The 18347-nt window shown below is 52.0% G+C and overlaps 6 protein-coding genes across 6 annotated transcripts; 3 read left to right on the plus strand and 3 right to left on the minus strand.

Moving 5' to 3' along the window:
- Positions 1-631: 631 nt before the first annotated feature.
- On the plus strand, positions 632-3499 carry CC1G_10984 (hypothetical protein; the record flags this gene model as incomplete). Its single annotated transcript, XM_001840269.2, has 9 exons — positions 632-972; positions 1027-1104; positions 1162-1226; positions 1277-1923; positions 1977-2046; positions 2101-2316; positions 2367-2916; positions 2988-3346; positions 3396-3499. 9 exons carry the CDS (start codon positions 632-634, stop codon positions 3497-3499), a joined length of 2430 nt encoding a protein of 809 aa, XP_001840321.2.
- Positions 3500-5155: 1656 nt separating this feature from the next.
- On the plus strand, positions 5156-7778 carry CC1G_05208 (hypothetical protein). The gene is made up of 12 exons (XM_001840270.2): positions 5156-5368; positions 5422-5551; positions 5613-5676; positions 5727-5825; positions 5879-5905; positions 5961-6448; positions 6507-6517; positions 6578-6750; positions 6808-6902; positions 6963-6997; positions 7052-7145; positions 7200-7778. Exons 1-12 carry the CDS (start codon positions 5257-5259, stop codon positions 7366-7368), a joined length of 1497 nt encoding a protein of 498 aa, XP_001840322.1. The 5' UTR covers positions 5156-5256; the 3' UTR covers positions 7369-7778.
- Positions 7779-8098: 320 nt separating this feature from the next.
- On the plus strand, positions 8099-9031 carry CC1G_05209 (hypothetical protein; the record flags this gene model as incomplete). The annotated part of the gene is made up of 1 exon (XM_001840271.2): positions 8099-9031. One exon carries the CDS (start codon positions 8099-8101, stop codon positions 9029-9031), a length of 933 nt encoding a protein of 310 aa, XP_001840323.2.
- Positions 9032-9593: 562 nt separating this feature from the next.
- On the minus strand, positions 9594-11811 carry CC1G_05210 (cytochrome P450; the record flags this gene model as incomplete). The annotated part of the gene is made up of 12 exons (XM_001840272.2): positions 9594-9684; positions 9741-9884; positions 9939-10067; positions 10120-10201; positions 10268-10290; positions 10370-10547; positions 10598-10721; positions 10775-11039; positions 11091-11279; positions 11360-11383; positions 11442-11550; positions 11604-11811. 12 exons carry the CDS (start codon positions 11809-11811, stop codon positions 9594-9596), a joined length of 1566 nt encoding a protein of 521 aa, XP_001840324.2.
- Positions 11812-13792: 1981 nt separating this feature from the next.
- Positions 13793-15360, minus strand: CC1G_05212 (hypothetical protein; the record flags this gene model as incomplete). The annotated part of the gene is made up of 2 exons (XM_001840274.2): positions 14696-15360; positions 13793-14630 (listed from the first exon to the last, which is right to left on the minus strand). The coding sequence occupies exons 1-2, from the start codon at positions 15193-15195 to the stop codon at positions 13793-13795; spliced, it is 1338 nt and encodes a 445-aa protein (XP_001840326.1). The 5' UTR covers positions 15196-15360.
- Positions 15361-16030: 670 nt separating this feature from the next.
- On the minus strand, positions 16031-17284 carry CC1G_05213 (glycosyl hydrolase family 88; the record flags this gene model as incomplete). Its single annotated transcript, XM_001840275.2, has 1 exon — positions 16031-17284. One exon carries the CDS (start codon positions 17282-17284, stop codon positions 16031-16033), a length of 1254 nt encoding a protein of 417 aa, XP_001840327.2.
- Positions 17285-18347: the final 1063 nt, after the last annotated feature.

Raw genomic sequence — 18347 nt, forward strand, 5'->3', positions numbered from 1 at the left:
GGCGCAGAACACAAAAGTGAGCGAAGACAATAAGGCGGTACCTGCCCAACTCCGTAATAGGGGCGTGGGAAACGAAGAATGGCCGCATCCGGAAACTCTCGTACCCTGTTCTTCCGCGTCCACCGCCATGTTCAGGATGAGTTTTGGTGAGTCTTGCTTGATTTTATAGCCTCAAAGCTATTCGGAAAGCTCACTAGTGCACAGGTAACAGAGATACTTCAGCTTTTGAGAAGAGGAAGAACATCACAGGGCACAGGAGAGGAGGAAATCTTGGCCAAGTTCTGATCCCGTTAGGGCCGTCCGGGCAATGTTTATTGTCTTAATTGTTGAGCGGGGACTAGGTCATCAATTCCCCAGTCGACACGGGAAACGGAGGGGATGCCTGGGAGTCGATTCCAGAGTCCTGATAATAAGAGCTCAGACCTGTGTTCTGAATCCTCGAACTTCCATCCCCCACTACCCCTCCCCCTCTCAAAGCCTTCCTTCCCTCAGGGCTTCCCGGGTTCCCTAGGTTCCACCCCCTACCCCTCCTCTTTTCCTTTACGACTCGGTCCATTCTCTTTCAAACGAAGCCCCCCACCAACTGCGTCTTATTTGTCAACTCATCTTTGACCTTTACTCGTTTGATACGATGGAGGAATCACCAAGGGGTTACACGACCGGCAGCCTCTACAGCGGCGATGGCACGACTACCCAGCCGCACACACCGCACCTCGGGCTCACCGAAGCTGAGCTCTACAAGCGGAGCATCCCTGACGTCCCCGAGGATGTGGACTATTACATGGAGCACTTGAATGACCCCAATTTCGATTTGAAGGCTAATAGGCCTGGGTCTATTTCGAGTACTAGTTATTCGATGGAGACGAAGAAGAAGTATCCGGGATGGGATCAGTCGGATACTGAGTCCCAGTTTGATAGGTACTCGAGTACGAGGGCGGAGTCGAGGCATTCGGCTGTTATTGAGTTTGATGAGTGAGTGCTACTTGGTTTTTGTGGCTTTTGGTGTGTGCTGACGAGATGGTGTAGGGAGTCGCCTTATCCTGAAGTTCGTGCTTCAGTCTCGAGTGTCGATGATCCTTTGATGCCTGTGAACACATTCCGAATGTAAGTGAACCTGTGTTATCCATGTTTTCCGTTGTCTCAAGGTTAATATCTTTGCAGGTGGTTCCTTGGGTTGTTCTTCGTGTTTGTTATCACGTTCTTCAACCAGATTTTCGCCATGCGATGTACGTATCCACCTTCCTGGAGATAGCTTCACACCAACCTTCTCCTCCAGACCCATCCGTCTACGTCACCGGCATCGTCGTACAGCTCATCGCGCTCCCCTGCGGAAAAGGCCTCGAGCGAATCCTCCCCAAGACCGTCTTCAACTTCTTCGGCTACAAATGGAGTCTCAACCCGGGCCCCTTCTCAATCAAAGAGCACGTCTGCATCACCGTCATGGCCAACGCCGTCTCCTGGGGCATCTACATCACCGAAGTCTCCCTCTCCCAGCGCGTCTTCTACGGCGTCGAGGTCCCCTACTCGTTCCAGATCCTCATCGCGCTCGGCTCGCATATCTTTGGGTTCTCCCTCGCTGGCTTCCTCCGCCGCTTCGTCGTCTACCCATCCAGCATGATCTGGCCCGGCGCCCTCGTCAACTCGGCTCTCTTCAACACCCTCCACAAGAACTACGGTGTGCGGGATAAGGGCCATATGTCGCGCGAGAGGTTCTTCCTCATCGCGACTGCTGCCAGTTTTGTGTGGTATTGGGTCCCCGGGTACCTGTTCACTGGTCTCTCGATGTTCAGCTGGATTTGCTGGATTGTGCCGGAGAATGTCACTGTTAATGCCTTGTTTGGTGTCAACACTGGGTTGGGCATGAGTGTTCTCACTTTTGATTGGTCCATGATCGCCTTTGTGGGCAGTCCGTTGGTCACTCCTGTATGTCTTCTCGCTTTGGGCTTTTCAAGTTTTGTTGTTGATGCCTTGTATAGTGGTGGTCTGAGATGAATACCGCCGTCGCTTTCATCGTCGTGTTCTGGATCATCTGCCCTATCATCTACTGTGAGTGCAGCCTTTTCATCCTTTGGTTCATGTCTCCTGACATCAACATTCCAGTCACGAACACCTGGGAAACCAGTTTCTTCCCCATCTCCGACTACTACTCGTTCGACAACACTGGTGGCCTCTACGATGCCACGGCTATCCTCACCGACGGTGTTTTCGACCAAGCCAAGTACTCAGCCTACTCCCCGGTCTTCATGTCTTCCTCCCTCGCTTTGGCTTATGGCGTCGCATTCGCCGCTTTCCCGGCCATCTTCGTCCACACCTTCTGTGAGTATTCAAAATCCACCCATCCCCGGGCGTATCTGACTCCCTTTTAGTGTGGTTCCGCAAGGACATCCTCCGCCGCTTCCGCAGCAGCCTCAAGGACGAACGAGATGTGCACTCACGCCTCATGCAATACTACCCCGAAGTTCCCGGTTGGTGGTACGCTGTTGTCGGAGTCATCTCCTTCGTCTTCATGGTCATCGCCCTCGAGGTCAACCCGGCCAGCCAGCTGCCCATCTGGGGTCTCTTCCTCGCCTGCGGTATCGGCATGATCCTCGCCCTCCCGCTCGCCATGCTCCAAGCCATCACCAACCAGTCGATTCCTACTCAGGTCATGGCTGAGCTCATCATCGGCTACATCCTCCCCGGCCGCCCCATGGCCAACATGGTGTTCAAGGGTATCATGTTCAGCACCGGCCAGCAAGCCGTCCAGTTCGCTGGCGACCTCAAGCTCGGCCACTACATGAAGATCCCTCCTCGCCTCATGTTCACCCTCCAAATGGTCGCTGCTACCATCAGCTGCTTCCTCGTCACCGGCATGCAGACCTGGATGTTGACGCACATCCCTGATGTGTGCACGCCCCAGCAGAAGGACGGGTTCAGGTGTCCCGGTTCGGTTACTTTCTTCACCGCTTTCGGTATCTGGGGAGGTGTTGGACCCGCAAGCTCTTCAGCCCCGGCGCGATGTACTCGGGCCTGTTGTGGTTCTTCCTCATCGGCTTCGTGCTCCCCATCCCGTGCTACTTCCTCGCCCGCCGCTACCCGCTGTCGTTCTGGAGGTACATCAACATCCCCGTCGCCTTTGCCGGCTTGGGTGCGATGCCCCCTGCCTCTGGCATCAACTACATCTCATGGGCTCTGGTTGGGTTCATCTTCAACTATGTCATTCGCAAGTACCACTTCCGTTGGTGGATGCGCTATAACTACATCCTCTCGGCTGCGCTCGATGCTGGTGTGGCGTTTGCGATGATCGTGATCTTCTTCACGCTCTCTATGCCCAAGGGCGGTATTGAGTTGAATTGGTGGGGCATGAGTGAGTAGTTTCTCCCGTTTATTATTGATGGAACTCGACCTAACCATAGTTCTTCTTCTCTACAGTGTGTGGCAGAATACTGCTGATGCCTTTGGTGCCTCCTTGAAGGTTATCGGAGAGGGAGAGATCATCGGTCCCTCTTCGTGGTCATAAACCACTTATCCATCCCCTGCTTACGACTCTGGACGAACGAACAATCCCTGCATCTATCATTATATCATAACGCAAAGCAAGCATTCCACTCACTCCAACCATGATGCATATGACCCCCCAATGTAGAAAATACCTAGCTAATACGCTGCTGTCGTGTGCTTGATGCATACGCTACGACCCTTCCTTCGTTGCATTTGTACATACGACCATACAAACTGTCTTTGGTCCTCTCTTTTTGTTTACCTTTCTTTTTGTGATACCCCCAACCACCACCCACTTGCATCAGTGTACGAACTTCAACGCATTCGTTTCTTACCAAGACATTCTCATGGTCGATATCATTTTGTTTGTTTCGTGTACCATATCGCATATACCATTGACAATTCATTTCGTGCTCCGAAAACATGTTTTCTGCGAGCAGCCATGAGGATTCTGAGGGCCCTCCGTGAGAGGCGGGGTTAATTACCGCCCATCCCTCCCGGAGGGCGAAGCACACTTGACCCTGCGCTCTGTTTGAATTCAATTAAAATGGCATCCGGGGCGAGCGGTGCGACTGAGCTACTAAAGCAATCAGGCTTATAGAAAGGAATGGCAACTGCCGTTCGCAGCCTGTCCATTAGCGCCCGCCGGTCAACTAGGACGATTGCGTAAGGCATCATACCCTGCATGCGAGTCCAAAAATACAACGCGATCGGCGGGAGTTAGCCTCGCCACAGTGCCAAATCCGAGTCGTTTGGTACGGTGCAGTGCTTCCATCTCGTTTTTCGAGCTCCAGTGCAATTCGAGTGCAATTCGTCTCCAGGGATGATCGATGATTGGTGCATCGCTTGACGGCTATTAATAGGCGCTCGTTGATTGCCCCGGCGGTCCGAGGTCGACCCCTGCTTTCGCCTACTCAAGTATTGCAAGATGAAACGATCAGATAACGACCTCGAGGCGTCTATGACTCATCTACCACTTATCCCTCTCCTGGGCGCTCGTATCGGTCCTGAAAAGTGACAGACACGAGGCGGAAACAGCACTTGTCACTGGCGTTGGGCCCACAAATGAGTCGTGTGACGCCACAATCCGATTGCCTCTTGGCTGCTTTGGGAAACACTCTGGGCGCCTGCAGGATTTCCAGCACAGTCCATTGCTATTGAAAGGCGCTATCTGTTGACTTGCAGATTGGTACGAGGGGGAGCTAATATCACTGCAAGTCGATATGAAACTCAGATGGCCCATCAAACTTCATAGATTCCGAGCCTGCACACTGACAATCAGCACCGCCCGTGGAGACTGACCAAGCCGTTATGCCCACAATCTTCAGGCTCAAGCCATCGAAGATGTACGTCCTTTTCCTCGGGTTTTGAACCCTTTTTCCTATGCATTCTCACCAATGTCGCTTTCGATTGCGCCCCGCGTTCCAAGCCATTTGGGGATCACACGCATTTCTCTCTCTGCAGAGTCGGGCAAACACCCGTCCGAGCGGCGATAATTGACCCTGATGGTCGTTTCCAAAACAACCTTTTCGGAGTTCTGGAAAGAAGATGTTCAGAAGGCCGTAAACAAGGCTTATTTATAGCACAGTGCCGGCAGGGTATTGTTTTACCTTCAGCAATCTACATAAAAGGGACGCCTGCCAGCAAACGCGTGCCCCATTTCTCCCCTCATCGCGCTTCCCGTTCCTTTGTCTCCTTTTCCCTTGTCACACCCGTGCTGGTCAATCGGATTCCCAGTCTTTGGCGCCTAGGACGTTCAAGAATCAAGTTGGCAGAATGGTTGCGAGCAACCCTTTATTCACTGGACGATGGACCATCAAACGGTTTCAAGCCACAGTCATTAATGACATTTGGCCAGAGGTCCTTTTCTTCACAGCGGTCGCGACCAGTAAGTCATGTATCAGCCTCATGTTATCTCGTATTGACATGATGCTTGTTTAGTGGTCACGACCGTAACCTATTTGACCAAAGACCCGAACATCAAACTGGGTATCGCACCCAGTCTCTTGACTGTTCTCGGTACAGTCCTCGGTTTGGTTATCTCTTTCAGAACGTCTTCAGCATATGAGAGGTGAGCGCTCAATGTCGCGGAGAGGTCGGACGAGCAGTACTCACGTCGAACATCTTTCCAGATATCAAGATGGACGAAGGATGTGGACCAATATCAACACCGCCTGCAGGAATTTGGGACAGATGGTGCGTCCTTCAGAAAAGCGACTGTCCGACCTGTGCTCAACGTCTTGCAGATCTGGATCCACGTTCCTTCTACCCGCCCTGGAAAGGATGGTCAGCCCGGCTCCACAGAGCTTGAAATTATGATTGAGAAGAAGTCTATGATCAACTTGGTGTGTTCGGGTAACCATATCTGATGGACTGCGTGCTCATGTTATAAAAATAGGTTCAAGCCTTCCCCGTGGCAGTAAAGGTGAGAGACCCTAAAGTTTATTCAGACCAACGAGAAGCTGACCCTATTCAATCAGCACTTCTTGCGCGGAGAACAAGGAGTGTACTACGAGGACTTGTATCCCCTCATTTCCTTCTTACCCCGTTACGCCAACGGCCAACCACACCACGATGACCGACTTCCTTTGTGGCACCACGAAGAATCACCCAGAGAACATGCAGCTGAGCAACGTGCAGGCCGACATGATCGTGATGCCACGGTTGTTGGCGAGAAAGAGAACAACGGAAGCCGTTCGTCTTCTCGGAGTGGAAAACAAAAGAAGCGAAAGGATAACTTCGACCCTGAGGCTGCCCTTCCCGACGTTGAAAGTGATATCCCATTGAAGCCAGCGCGTAATCCGCCCAAAACCACTATCTTCGACTTCATTCCTCTTTTGCGACTTCTGCGCTGGGGTATTCGCCGCATTCTCCGCAAGGCTCAGCCAGGTGAACAACGCAGGAGGAAGAAGCAGCACGTCAACGTTGAGAGCAATGTCCCGCTCGAAATCTCCCTGTTCCTGTCCAAGTACGTCCTTTCTTCATACGACGCGAAAGATGGTGTGCTAATTTAACCTTCGTTTCAGTTATAGCGCCTGTGAGTAGTCTCAAAGGTGTCGTCGGAATGCTGTATCCATTATTGACATTTCGCTTTCAGTCTTGATGCGGAGTGGACTTGTCCAGCCTGCCATTGCGACTGCAATCACGAATAACCTCGGTGTCCTTCAGGATACATTGTCCCACTTGGAGCGTATCTGCAATACGCCGTTGCCCTTCGCTTACCAGGCCCATCTCCGAATGTCGCTCTGGCTCTATCTCCTCTTCCTTCCGGTGCGTATTCTGATATCAGACGCTCCTATGATCGTGAAGCTGACTCCCTCAATTCAGTTCCAAATCGTGGACAACATGCAGTGGATCACCATCCCTGGAACTGCTTTCGCGTCGTTCTTGCTCCTTGGTTTCTTGGAAATCGGACAGGAGATGTAAGTCTCTTGCTACTGGACATCCGAGACGTTTTCTGACCTTCAAATTCTACCACCCAGCGAAAACCCGTTCAACTACGACTTGAACGATCTTGGTATGTCCCCTTGCCTTCTGGTGCTCGATGTATATGTTCTGACCTCGGTCTCAGATCTCGACTACTTCTGCCTCGACATCCAACGTCAGCTCCATGAGATCACCGCCCACACTAACCCTCTTCCCACCGACTTTATCTACTCTCCTCTGTGAGTACTAAACGAGACCTCCACTGGCAATATACTGATGCTCTGGTACAACAGCAACCAGCCCTTCGCTCCTGCTGATAAGCGCAGCGCGCCAGATCTGGTGGCACTTGGGCCGAACTATATCGCGCCAGAGGGCGACGCTCGACCCGGCATGGAGAGCGTCCGTCGAACCTTGGTCCGAAGCTGGAAGAACGTCGACATCCTCACTCGCAAATCGTACTAGATCCCCGGGTCTTTGTACTTCCTCTGTTGTCTATTTCTATTTCAAGTTCACTTTCTTGGCACCGGTTTTCTTGGGTTAAACGCACTTCAGTTTTTGATTGGTACCATTCTCAATTCTAGGGTTCAGGTTTTGGGTTTGTTTCGTCGGGGTTAGTGTTGAGTCGCTAACGTGCGGGCTGAGGGTTGTCGTGTTGCTTTCCCCCCTTCTTTTATTCCTCCTTCTAGACTCGTAAACGTGTTGAACTTATTCGTAATGAGTTCCTTGACTTCATCCTTCCCATCATTTTCACCAACTATAGCTATCATTGCCGAAAAGTTCGTTACATCCTCTTATTGCTCGTTGTGAAAGCACGGCTATTACACTCGTTTTAATCAATATCGGTCGTGTACGTCGCTGTGCACAAAAAGAAACCTTTAGAACCCTGTTGGAATGCCGATATGTGGTGCCACAGACAAAGGAACGGTAAAGCCTTTCAGTGGGTCACTTACGGCGGCGAGTGGCTCGAATCGGCACGGGTGTTGTCTTGTTGGCGAAATCTGCCAAAAGGGTGAGTGGAAATAAAGGTCGAAGCCATCGCTTAGTCGATTAAAGGTGGCTACGGAGCAACGATAACAAAGGGCGCCAGGATGTGGAAACCGCTGAAACCCTGTAATTGCCCGCATTTTCACAAACGGGCCTGTGAACGTATAAAGGTCGAAGACAAGGCCAGGGACGCGTCCCTCAGTTTAATATGCCTCGAACTTCCACCAAGCCACCTCCACCTCCACCAACTGTCCAGACTAGGAGCCAAACACGCAAGCAGCAGCAACTTCAGGTCGGACACAACGCTGTCGTCTCCCCTTCTGCCACTGGGAAAGGCACCCATGTCCGATGGAAATATACTGCGAGTGGCCGCACGCCGTCGCCTGTTCCATCCGAGGTCACTCCCCCACGCAAGCAGCGTCCTGTCAAGCTCTCGTCGCGTTCGTCAACAGGCTCGCTCGACGATTCCCTCTTTGAGGGGCCCCTCACGCCGCTATCCTCCTCTTCATTCTCCTCTGTCGAGTACCGACGCTCCGAATCCCCGGTCGAGGATGTCCCAATCACTCCCGAGACGAGCCCAGAGAAGAAGCCCTTCCCACCCGTCGCTTTGTACACCCCACCATCGACCCCACCTCGTTCCAAAACCAAACCTCTTGTGCGGAGTCCCCTTCAGAGGTGGACAATCGAAGGGACATCCCGACGGCTCGTGTTCATCCCAGACGACGAGTACCTGTCAGAAGAAGCTATCGTTAGACGGTTGGCCGAAGATAAGCAAGCCCAGCAAGAGATCTTCGAACGAGAGCTTCAGCGTTTGATGCAGCACAAGAAGCGGGTTGACAACGCGTTGAAGTGGGCAGAACAGTCAGCAGAGGAGGCGGAGAGCGGAGAGGGATACACAACGGATGGTTCAGAGGAGAGTTCTGCTGTTACTGAGTCGATCTCGGGCAGCAGTAAGCCAAGTTCGCGGAGAGGAGGAGCAGGTGGTCTCGTTCGAGGAGATACAGAGATCATTGAAAGCCAGCCGACTATCCGGGAACTTAGTCCACTGACCCAGTATCCCAGCGAATGGCTTGTAGAGCAGAGCAATCCACTTCGACGCCGACCAACCGATTTGATCAGTGAAACCTCAGGAAGTCCCTGACGGGCGACAAACGCAGTTCCCTGATAATTATTATTAACACGCATTCTCCCTTTCCATTCCTTGCACATATGTTGACTTGCCTCTTCTTCACGACCAGCCCCGATTTTCCATTTCCCCCTCGCTTTGTCCTGCTCCCGCTCTCGTACATGCTTTCATGCTTTGAATCTTGCTTTCAAAACTTGCTTTGATGTTGCCAGAACGATATTCACGAATTCCTAACGTATAAATCACATTGTTCTCTGTTTTGATTACTGTATTCATTCGAGTTTTTCCGGTCGATGTCCAGTTTGGCCGAGGTACGAGTCGAACAGATGAGAGAGAAGGCGTTTCAATGAAAATTCCTACTCACTGAAATTCACGAGGCCCAGCACGTGCCGGAATTCTCACCCCTAACTTAACGCGACTTCCGACTCCTCGTCCCTGCACCGGTATTGGCGAGGAAATAGGGTAAACAGCCTTGCAGCTTTTGGGACCGTAGCGGTGTACAACAACAGTTTCCTAAATACTAATTACATCGTCGGTCTCGTCGCAGTCGTTACATATCGTGCAAGGGACATTCATATCACAATTCGTAAGTTGATTCCAAATCCAACAGAGTCGTTTGTGCGGATCCGTTCCGTGGTTTAAAGACGCAACCAAATGGCACAGGATGTCTGCATAGAGCTCATTTAGCTAAGCCAGAAAAGAGACGTAGATGATAGTAACTCACGAGACGACTCCGGGTAGGACTTCCATCTGTGGGCTGACTGGCTCTCCATTGTCGTCCAGAGGCTTCTGGATGTCGAACAAGGAAAGAATGGTGCCAGCAGCAATAAAGAGGACGGCCTCAGCTATGTGAGATCCAGGGCACTCCCTGAGAGCTCATTTGTAAGCCTGCATTTCACTTCCATTGGGCCTGGATGCTCACCTTCTGCCATACCCAAATGCCATCCGATTGGGATTGAGAACGTCGGGATCCAGCCTTCCGTTCTTAATGAACCTCTCGGGGTTATAATTCATGGCATTGGGATAGTAGTTCTCGTCATGAAGCATGGCCCTGAGCACACAGTAAGACAGAATAATCCAGCGCAAAGGACGAATCTACTGACCATGAGTTTGGAATGACGGTGGTACCCTTTGGGATAAAGTAACCGTCGAAAATATCGTCAGCGATGGACCTGTGGAAGAGCGCTATGGAATGGACAGGAGGTTTTAACGGCTATGACCTTTGACTGACAGCTAATGTCAAAGGCTTACCGGTGGGATTTGTGGGGTCCATTCTAATAGAGTCGTGAGTTGGTGGGCATCGGGGCGAGAGTAATGCGAAAAGATCGGTCCAGCTGCAGTCGATCGACTCACCTCATTGTCTCCATGATTGTCGCCTTTACCCAGGGAAGACAGTCTTCGTCTGTAAAATCAGGAAGGCGACCTTGGAGGACTTCATCCAACTCTTGCTGGACTCGGCGTTGAATCTCAGGATATGCTACCATGTTGCGAAGCCAGAAGCTCAGTGTTGAAACAGTCGTGTCCGAGCCAGCTACACTCCCGGTGAATATCAATCCTTTCGAAATTGCGAGTTATTCTTACCTGCAAACACGATGGCTGCAGTATCCATGATTGCATCTCTCAGTGTGGAGTCGTCGACCTTGCCTACTCTCGCCATCTCTTCCAAAGCGAGCGACGTGAAGGATGTGGTTGCAGTGGAATCCGCCTACATTCTGTGTCAAGGTTTGATGACGGGTGCCAGCAACCAACTGGACTCACAATTCTTGCTTGGCATTCAGAGAAAGGCTTCTCGCGGAAGGCGCGAGCCTTCACCTGGTGTTTGAGGGCTTCCCGCTTGAACCCAAACCCAGGAAGCCATGCAGGGAGGTGTCGCAGGAAGGGGAAGATGTTCACGAGGTGAACGCCAGCCAATCCAGCGGTAAACAATGGTCGAAGGTTCTCTTCTGCAGACTTGACATAGGGGTCGTTATTGGGATGGATCTTTAATCCATACGCCAATGATAGAGCGATGCCTCCGACGGTACTGAATGTCATGATGAGCTCTTGCCAACGTCCCAAAGAAAGTTAGACTCACTGTCGCAGAACATTGAGGCCGTCTGTAGGCCTCTTCTCAAATTGGATCATCGAGCGCCTAACCTGGTCCAGAATCTTGGGCTGATACACATTTGTCCTCGAGGGCCGTAAATGCTGCTGAAATAAGCGCCGTCGTTCCCGCCACTGTTCACCATAGGACAAACGCGAAAGCATGTATCCATATCCCATCCTAGAAGTAAAAATGACCACAACGGATTCCCGTACGTCAGAACACTGCATGTAAGCCTACGGATTGCGCGAAATACCAACATATCAAACAGGTGGGCGTCTGGGCTGGGCGTAACGTCAGATGCGGGGATTCGTGGGTGCAAGGTACGAGAAACTACGTTACCGATCTGAGTAAATACCAGAACGCTTGTCGAGAATCTCCACGGCCTTCTCAAGGGAGTTGATGATAAGGAAGCTGCCTCCAGCGACCTCAGTATAGACAATGCCAGAGTCTGCCAGATTGTGTATGAGATAGCGGTCAACGAGGAGATAGCACACGACATACCGTATTCTCTTCCCCACTCCATGAACTTTAGCCAGACATTGGTTGAAGGCATTCCACCTATGTTCCCAAGGATGGGCCATCCTCGAGGGCCAGGGGGAGTAGGATATCCTTTAGTCCTCCGTCTCCAGCTCCATTGCTTTAGAACGACAACCAATGCGACCGTAGCTACCAGAACACCAAAGTCTGGAACAGGGAGACCCAAATCCATCTTGATACCAGGAGCTAAGGCGTGGGCTGAAGTTGGGAACCGAAACCCCGCAGTCGTCGAGAGCTTCCGACATTATAAAGGCCTCACTGTGTGTGGGGAGATTGAGGCCTGGAGGGTTGACTAAACCCAAGTGGCTCAGCAAGGTCTTGGGATGTACAACGGAGGGTACCCACAAACCCTGAGATGACGAGTTGCAACGACGATGAGATGTCAGATGAGCAATCCTATTAAAGTTCAGCAAATCTAACTGAATGCCCTATCCGCCAGTCTGTACCTTATGGCGTCCATGAATGTACATAATCGTTTGCCTGGAGGGGTAAAGAACCCGCTTTCCAGCCCACAATACTCCACGCACCCATGCTCCAGGTATCGGTGAATGTGCTGGGTATTGATTCCCGTGAAGCTAACGAAGCCACGGTGTGGTGAACAATTGGTTCAAGGAGGGCGCGAAGCGGAACTCGCATCTTCGCGAGAGCAAACTAATCCGAAAGGGTTTAGGAGAAAAGGTGCCTGTCCCTTGAAATAGAAGGAAACTCTCTTGGCACCTTTTAATTCATTGACATGAGAATCCGATATCAACATAGGGAAGAGCCGCTTTGGATTGCAGTTGATCCACAAAGGTCACTTTGCCGGCCTCGATGTAAGAACTGAATTCCATGGTGCCTATCTAGTATCGTTTTTCCGAAGGCAAAGAAAACATGGGAGCACATAACCCGGATGACTTCACCCAGATTAACTGGAACTCTACTGGTAGTTTCGAAAAGGGAATTGGATGTGCGCCTCTGCTATGTGCGATGGAATTAGGCGGCCACGTTTCTGGCTACTTCTGGACGAGCTTCTGGAGTGCGATGATGATCGCACAGTCCGGGTACATTGACCTACCTGGACCATTCGAAGTTAGAGCACAGCGCACTTCGGTATTCCTTTGGTGACAGCCGTAATTAGTGGAGCAGGATACATAATGAATTGTGATCCTAGAACGCCGACCGGTCCAGGACCAGTGTAACGACTGAATTAGCGCCCGTCGAGTCAACATGCGTATGTGTGTACAGTGTACACATAGTATTTCCTCCTATTCATTTGCCAGCGGCACTTGCTACCGGTGGTTAGTACCAGGATGGAAGTGGTCGGCTACCCTCGATCGAGCGCAGGCACCAGGTGCTCAACGCTAGAACAAGGGAGTACCTGGATTCGTCTCCCCGACTCGGGCTGATACAAAGTCAGTTAAACCTGAGTATACCTGAAGGTGAACGGCCTAGGCCTCAAGTCTGCGTAAAGGCTGAAAGTACTGTAGCGGTCGAGAACAATGCCAATATCTAAAGAGACTTACTGAAGTACTGAAGTTCCCGATACATACTTAACAGTCATAGCTTCCCCCTGCGAGTTGTCCTTCGATGAACATTCCGACAACGGGCGCTTGGCAACTTCGGCAGATGGGAACACGGCGCGCTGGGCCACAAACGGGGCCGAACCGCCTTGCAGCCGGTCGCTCGCACCAAGTTGGTGCGAGCGAGTTCCTGGGTCCTCATCACTGCAAGTAACCGAGTCGAAACCGAAAACGCCTCATGATGGTTGTCGATGGCAACGAGGGTCTTTCATGAGCGAATGCTCCTGGGGTTCACCTTTCCTTCAGAAGTGAAAGTGCATCGTCTTCAAACGACGATTCTTGCTCTGTTCCGGGTTGGTCTACCATAACGCAATCTATTAGTTCTCGAGCTTCCAAGAGCAATACATAGACAATACAGATCGAAACATGTCAGGCGCCTGCCGAACTAAGTTAGTAATAAGATAGAGATGAAGGCGGTCTACGCATCCTCCTAGCGGCTGTTTTCGACTCCAACCGAGTGGCAATTGAAACGCATACGGACTACTACGCGGATAATGCTCATAGCAGTGGCAATTCGACCTGCGAATTGAACGGGATGTGTACAGAAAATAGATCCGACATAATGGGAGGAGGCATGAGGAGGCAGGGTCGGGTTTAGTTCGAATGATGATGGTCAACGGCGCGTCGCTGAAGGGCATGGTGGCTCCGTTTGACCATTCTTCGCGAACCGACAGGGCCGGTTCGCCCTTGGTTGGACGAAACGCTAGCGCCAGACCCTTCGGGATGACGAGAGCAGATACCCGCCTTGACGCAGTCCCTCCATGCAGTATACATGAGAACGACAAACGCCTGGCCTTCCGGGCTTCCAGTGGTCAAGGGGTTGGGGTCTCGCCAGCCAAGTGGGTTAACTGCGGGGGTGACGACGCCGGTTTCTGTAACATGAGGGTTTCCATTCCTGTCCCGACCAGAAAGGGTCGCTCGAATTCCATCCGCCCACTCAATATAGCGCCGGCCAAATGTTTGTGGGTCAATGACAGCCATGCGGTAGGCAGTGCCAGCGAGGAGCGAGCTTCCCGAAATCTCGCCGAAGCCATTGGGGGACGACTGGTCGTCCATATAGTTGCGGATGAGGCCATCGTCGTGGGGAGCGTTGATTGCACCGTCAAGGATCTCCTTGATATAGGTGGTCAACTGGTCAATGGATCCCTGCCTCCAAGCTTTACCTTGAGAGACGGGCGCTTTCATAACTGTGGCGAGCACACGGGCCATGCCTGCAGCTGTCCAAGCATTCCCCGTCGCCCATAAGCGGGGGTCCTCAGCCTCAGGGCCGATAATGTGCCTCCAGAGACCGCTCCATGGCTCGGAACTGTTGGCCTGCAGTACCTCGCGATAAAGGCGACATTGCCTGACGGTTTCGCGGAGGAGGTCTTCATTGTTGTTGTCCGCAGCGTAGTATGCCAGGAATGGGGGGACCATATACATGAAATCAGCCCTAAAGGAGAGGACATTATCATTCAACATGCCATGACGGGATGGAGTGAAGGGAACTTGGCGTACCATAGAACGGGCAGTGCTGCCCGATGGGAGATTGCACCATTGGCAAAACGTGGGACATCCTCAAGGAGACCCGCCGCTGTGCGGTGGGCAGCCTCAGCAAACCTCTCCTCTGTCTTTCCTAGCATGACGGCAGCCACGCCCATGCTTGCAGGATCTCCTGCTGCTCCGTTTCCAGCATCCAAGGCGTCGAAGCGCTGGTCTCCCCATCGGATCTTGTCCGCGACATATGTTAGGGATCGCGAAGCGTTACGAGGGAGGACAGGGACAGGGAATGGGCGATCGCCAAATACGGAGTGTTGGGGTTCGTAAAGTTCAAGGAGCGCCTGGGTGGTCACGCCGTATTCCCATGAGTGAGAAGGTAGGGAAACGGCCAGGGAAGTAACGTTCTCGATGTTGAAACCTGGGTTGAATGGGAATGGGTTGAATCCAGTGATGGATGCGCCTAGAAGGTTGAGCACGGGGAGGAGCGCTGTCCGCAGATTGGCGACGGGCGCGGTCATTGTGAAGTCAAAAGGATGGACGGTGAAAGATCGTGAGCGTTTACGGTGAGGGGGTGAGTAACGACAGCGATGGAGGAAGGATATTCGGGCACGGTTCAACAAACCGCTCTTTATGAATTCCAACCGCCAAACAATCGTTGGAGTGGAGACGACACAAGGCACGTAGAGGCACGTTGGCCAGCCACTTGAGTTCGGGCGACACCAACAAGGAGGTGTTTCAAATGAGAGCCAAGCCTGATGATATGACACGGTGTGTCATATCAGCGTCTCCAGATCACCTAGATTTGGATTTATGTGGTCGACGATGAGGTTACGGCCCCTCTTCTGACAGTAAATGAGATGGATATAGCGTCGAGTTCAATAGAGAATTAGAATGTCATGTTCTAAAGTGAAAGGCGAAGCTGAAGATGCGTGGTCGATAAGAAGAAAGCAAACTCGAGACCGCTGGTGCCGCAGATTCAGATCGCGACTACTTCCACCGAAGGGCTTGGCACCCTAGTATGAGGGTGCCATCGCCGAAGATAACGGTATGAAAGGCCATCCTCTCCGTCGAAGAGATGTTGGAGAACAAAGCGTTCAAACTTGGGGTTTGAGTGCAGGTCGCGAAGAGAGTTGAGTCGGGGAAGTCCTTTCTGGCAATGAAGCTGATGATTACCTAAAACTAAGGGCTAGTTTCACTGCCAGTGCCCGCGACACCCGACTCTCTCCAACCGTCAACGCTCATCGCAAATTGTCACAAATTCCGATTCATTCAAAGTGGTCTAGGAACCCTGTCGCAAGCTCTCATAACATATCTGTATAAAACCACGATTGAATTGTTTCAAAATCTTCCGCATCAACGATGGCATTTGCCTGCGAAAACGCAATCCCTCCAAGCTGCGTACATCAAAACAACGAAAGCTTGCCCTTCAGGACTCCCGGTGGTCATCGGGACAGGGTCACGCCAGTTCAGAGGGTTAACAGCAGGAGTGACGACACCGTCTGCCTTGACGTGAGGCTTCCCTCTCGCATCATTCCTCCCCAACACCTTGCGGATGCCATCGGCCCACTGGACGTACTTGTCTCCAAACGTCTTGGGGCGCAAAATGGCCATCCTGTACACCACAGCCGCCAGCAACGAGCTCCCAGAAATCTCTCCGAACCCGCGGGGACTCGAAACATCATTGAGGTAGTTCCGCAAGAGACCACCGTCCATCGGTGAGTTCATTGCGCCTTCAACCATCTCCCGGATCCACCAGTTGAGTTCGGTTGCGACGGAGTCGCGCCAGGCGGGTCGCATGGGGGTTTTGAGGACAGTGGCGAGGACTCGGGTCATACCAGCTGCTGCCCAGGCGTTGCTGGTGGACCAGAGGCCCCAGTCGGCACTTTGGGGACCAATGATGTGATGCCAGGTGCCCTGGTAGGGTGCAGTGGTGTTGGCCCGAAGGGTTTGTCGATAGTACCGGCACTGGTTAACTGCTTCCAAGAGGAGTGTCTCGTTATTGGTATGAGCACCATAGTAGGCGAGGAATGGAGGGACCATGTAGACGAAGTCGCCCCTAGGGGAATGTGAGTAATGGGAAGGGAAATACGACAGCTGATCTACATACCAAATTTCAACGATGTCCCTGCGATGGGATATCGCTCCGTTCCATTGGCGAGGGGCTTTGTTCACGAGGTAGTTAATCGTTTCCGCTGCCTTATCAAGGTAGACAGGTTCCGTCATACCCAGAAGGACAGCCGACACGCCCAAGCTCGAAGGATCTGCTGATGCGCCGCCACCTGGCGCCAATGCGTCGGAATCCTTGCCAAACTTGATGTTCCTCGCAGCGTACGAGAGCGACTTGACGGTCGACTTTGAGAGCTTTGGTGTGGGCATCGAGGCGTTGCCGAAAATCGAGAACTCGGGATCGAACAACTCAAGTAGAGCTTGAGCAGTGACGCCATGTTCCCATGAGTGGCCGGGGAGTTTCTGAGCGAGAGAGACGACCTTCTCGATGTCGAAGCCAGGCGAAAATGGGATCGCTTTTTCCGTTGAGCAGGCGATGGAAGTGCGAGACGCGTGCAGGAGCACGGACAGCGAGAGCACAGTAGTCAAAAGAGGTGGCATCGTAGGTGGGGTTTCGAGAGACGCGTTGAGATTTCTGGTTCAACAAACCGCGGTATAAGAACGGAACCGAGCACTGGGCATGGCAATAAAGGTCTGTTTCGTTTTGGTGTCCTCGAGTAGATTCGCTGCAGCGTAGAACGGCAAACAAACAAAAGAGAGACAGCTCCACGAGTTCTGGCCGAGGGGGACAAGACTGCCTGAAACTGGTGGATGGGTTCAACAAGTTGAACGTTGAACGTTCAACATTGAAGACGGCTCCGACAGAAACTTCGCCCTCCATGTATCTGGTATATCCCTTTCTCTTCGGGAAGAATCGACGATGCTGTTTCAGATTCTGTTTGTCGCTAGCCCAGAAAGACGTCGAACAAGTGGTTCACCAGGATCACTGGTGGTTCCCTTGTTGAGCAGCGACATTTACCTTTGTACGACCAGCCTCCGATCATCAATAAGTATGCAGCCACAGCCCTTGGTGATATGGTTGCGCTTTGGTCGAAGTGGGAGAACGAAGAGACTGCAGGAGAGCAGAGAGACCGTAACAGATTGGTAACAGACCACACAAATTTGGAGCCGTCGGGTAGAGCTCGGAAAACGCCGAACGACCATCAAGTCGTGCCGAACCCTGCCGAACTAGACGCCGTTCGTCATGAAGGGCATACCACCGTACTGAAACGACCGCCATGGTCAAGTCCTCAGTCCAACGAAGTCGAATTTGTCCTGAATCTGCTATACAAGACAAATAGAATGGTAAAAAGACCTTATTTCACCACCAAAAGTCAACCAATGGTGCGTTATCTCCTATTTCTGGAATACATACCGTTGACAGCGTTAGGAATCTTTTGAATACAGAGAAACTGAACGGAGAGTCCGCGATAGGAGAGTCACAAGAGCCCAAGTGGTGGCTCTTCTTACGAAACGATATACAGGCACCCGCTGAAGATGCCACCGCTTTGAGACCGCACCACCACCACCTGATGCGGGTACTAGTACGATCCATACTCAGATGGGGTGATAGTGACGAGAAGACGTCTTGCGTTAAAGATTGGGCTGTTGGCACCTGTTGCTT

Source organism: Coprinopsis cinerea (assembly GCF_000182895.1).
Source record: "Coprinopsis cinerea okayama7#130 chromosome 11 map unlocalized cont3.11, whole genome shotgun sequence".
Classification (NCBI taxonomy): Eukaryota; Fungi; Basidiomycota; class Agaricomycetes; order Agaricales; family Psathyrellaceae; genus Coprinopsis; species Coprinopsis cinerea.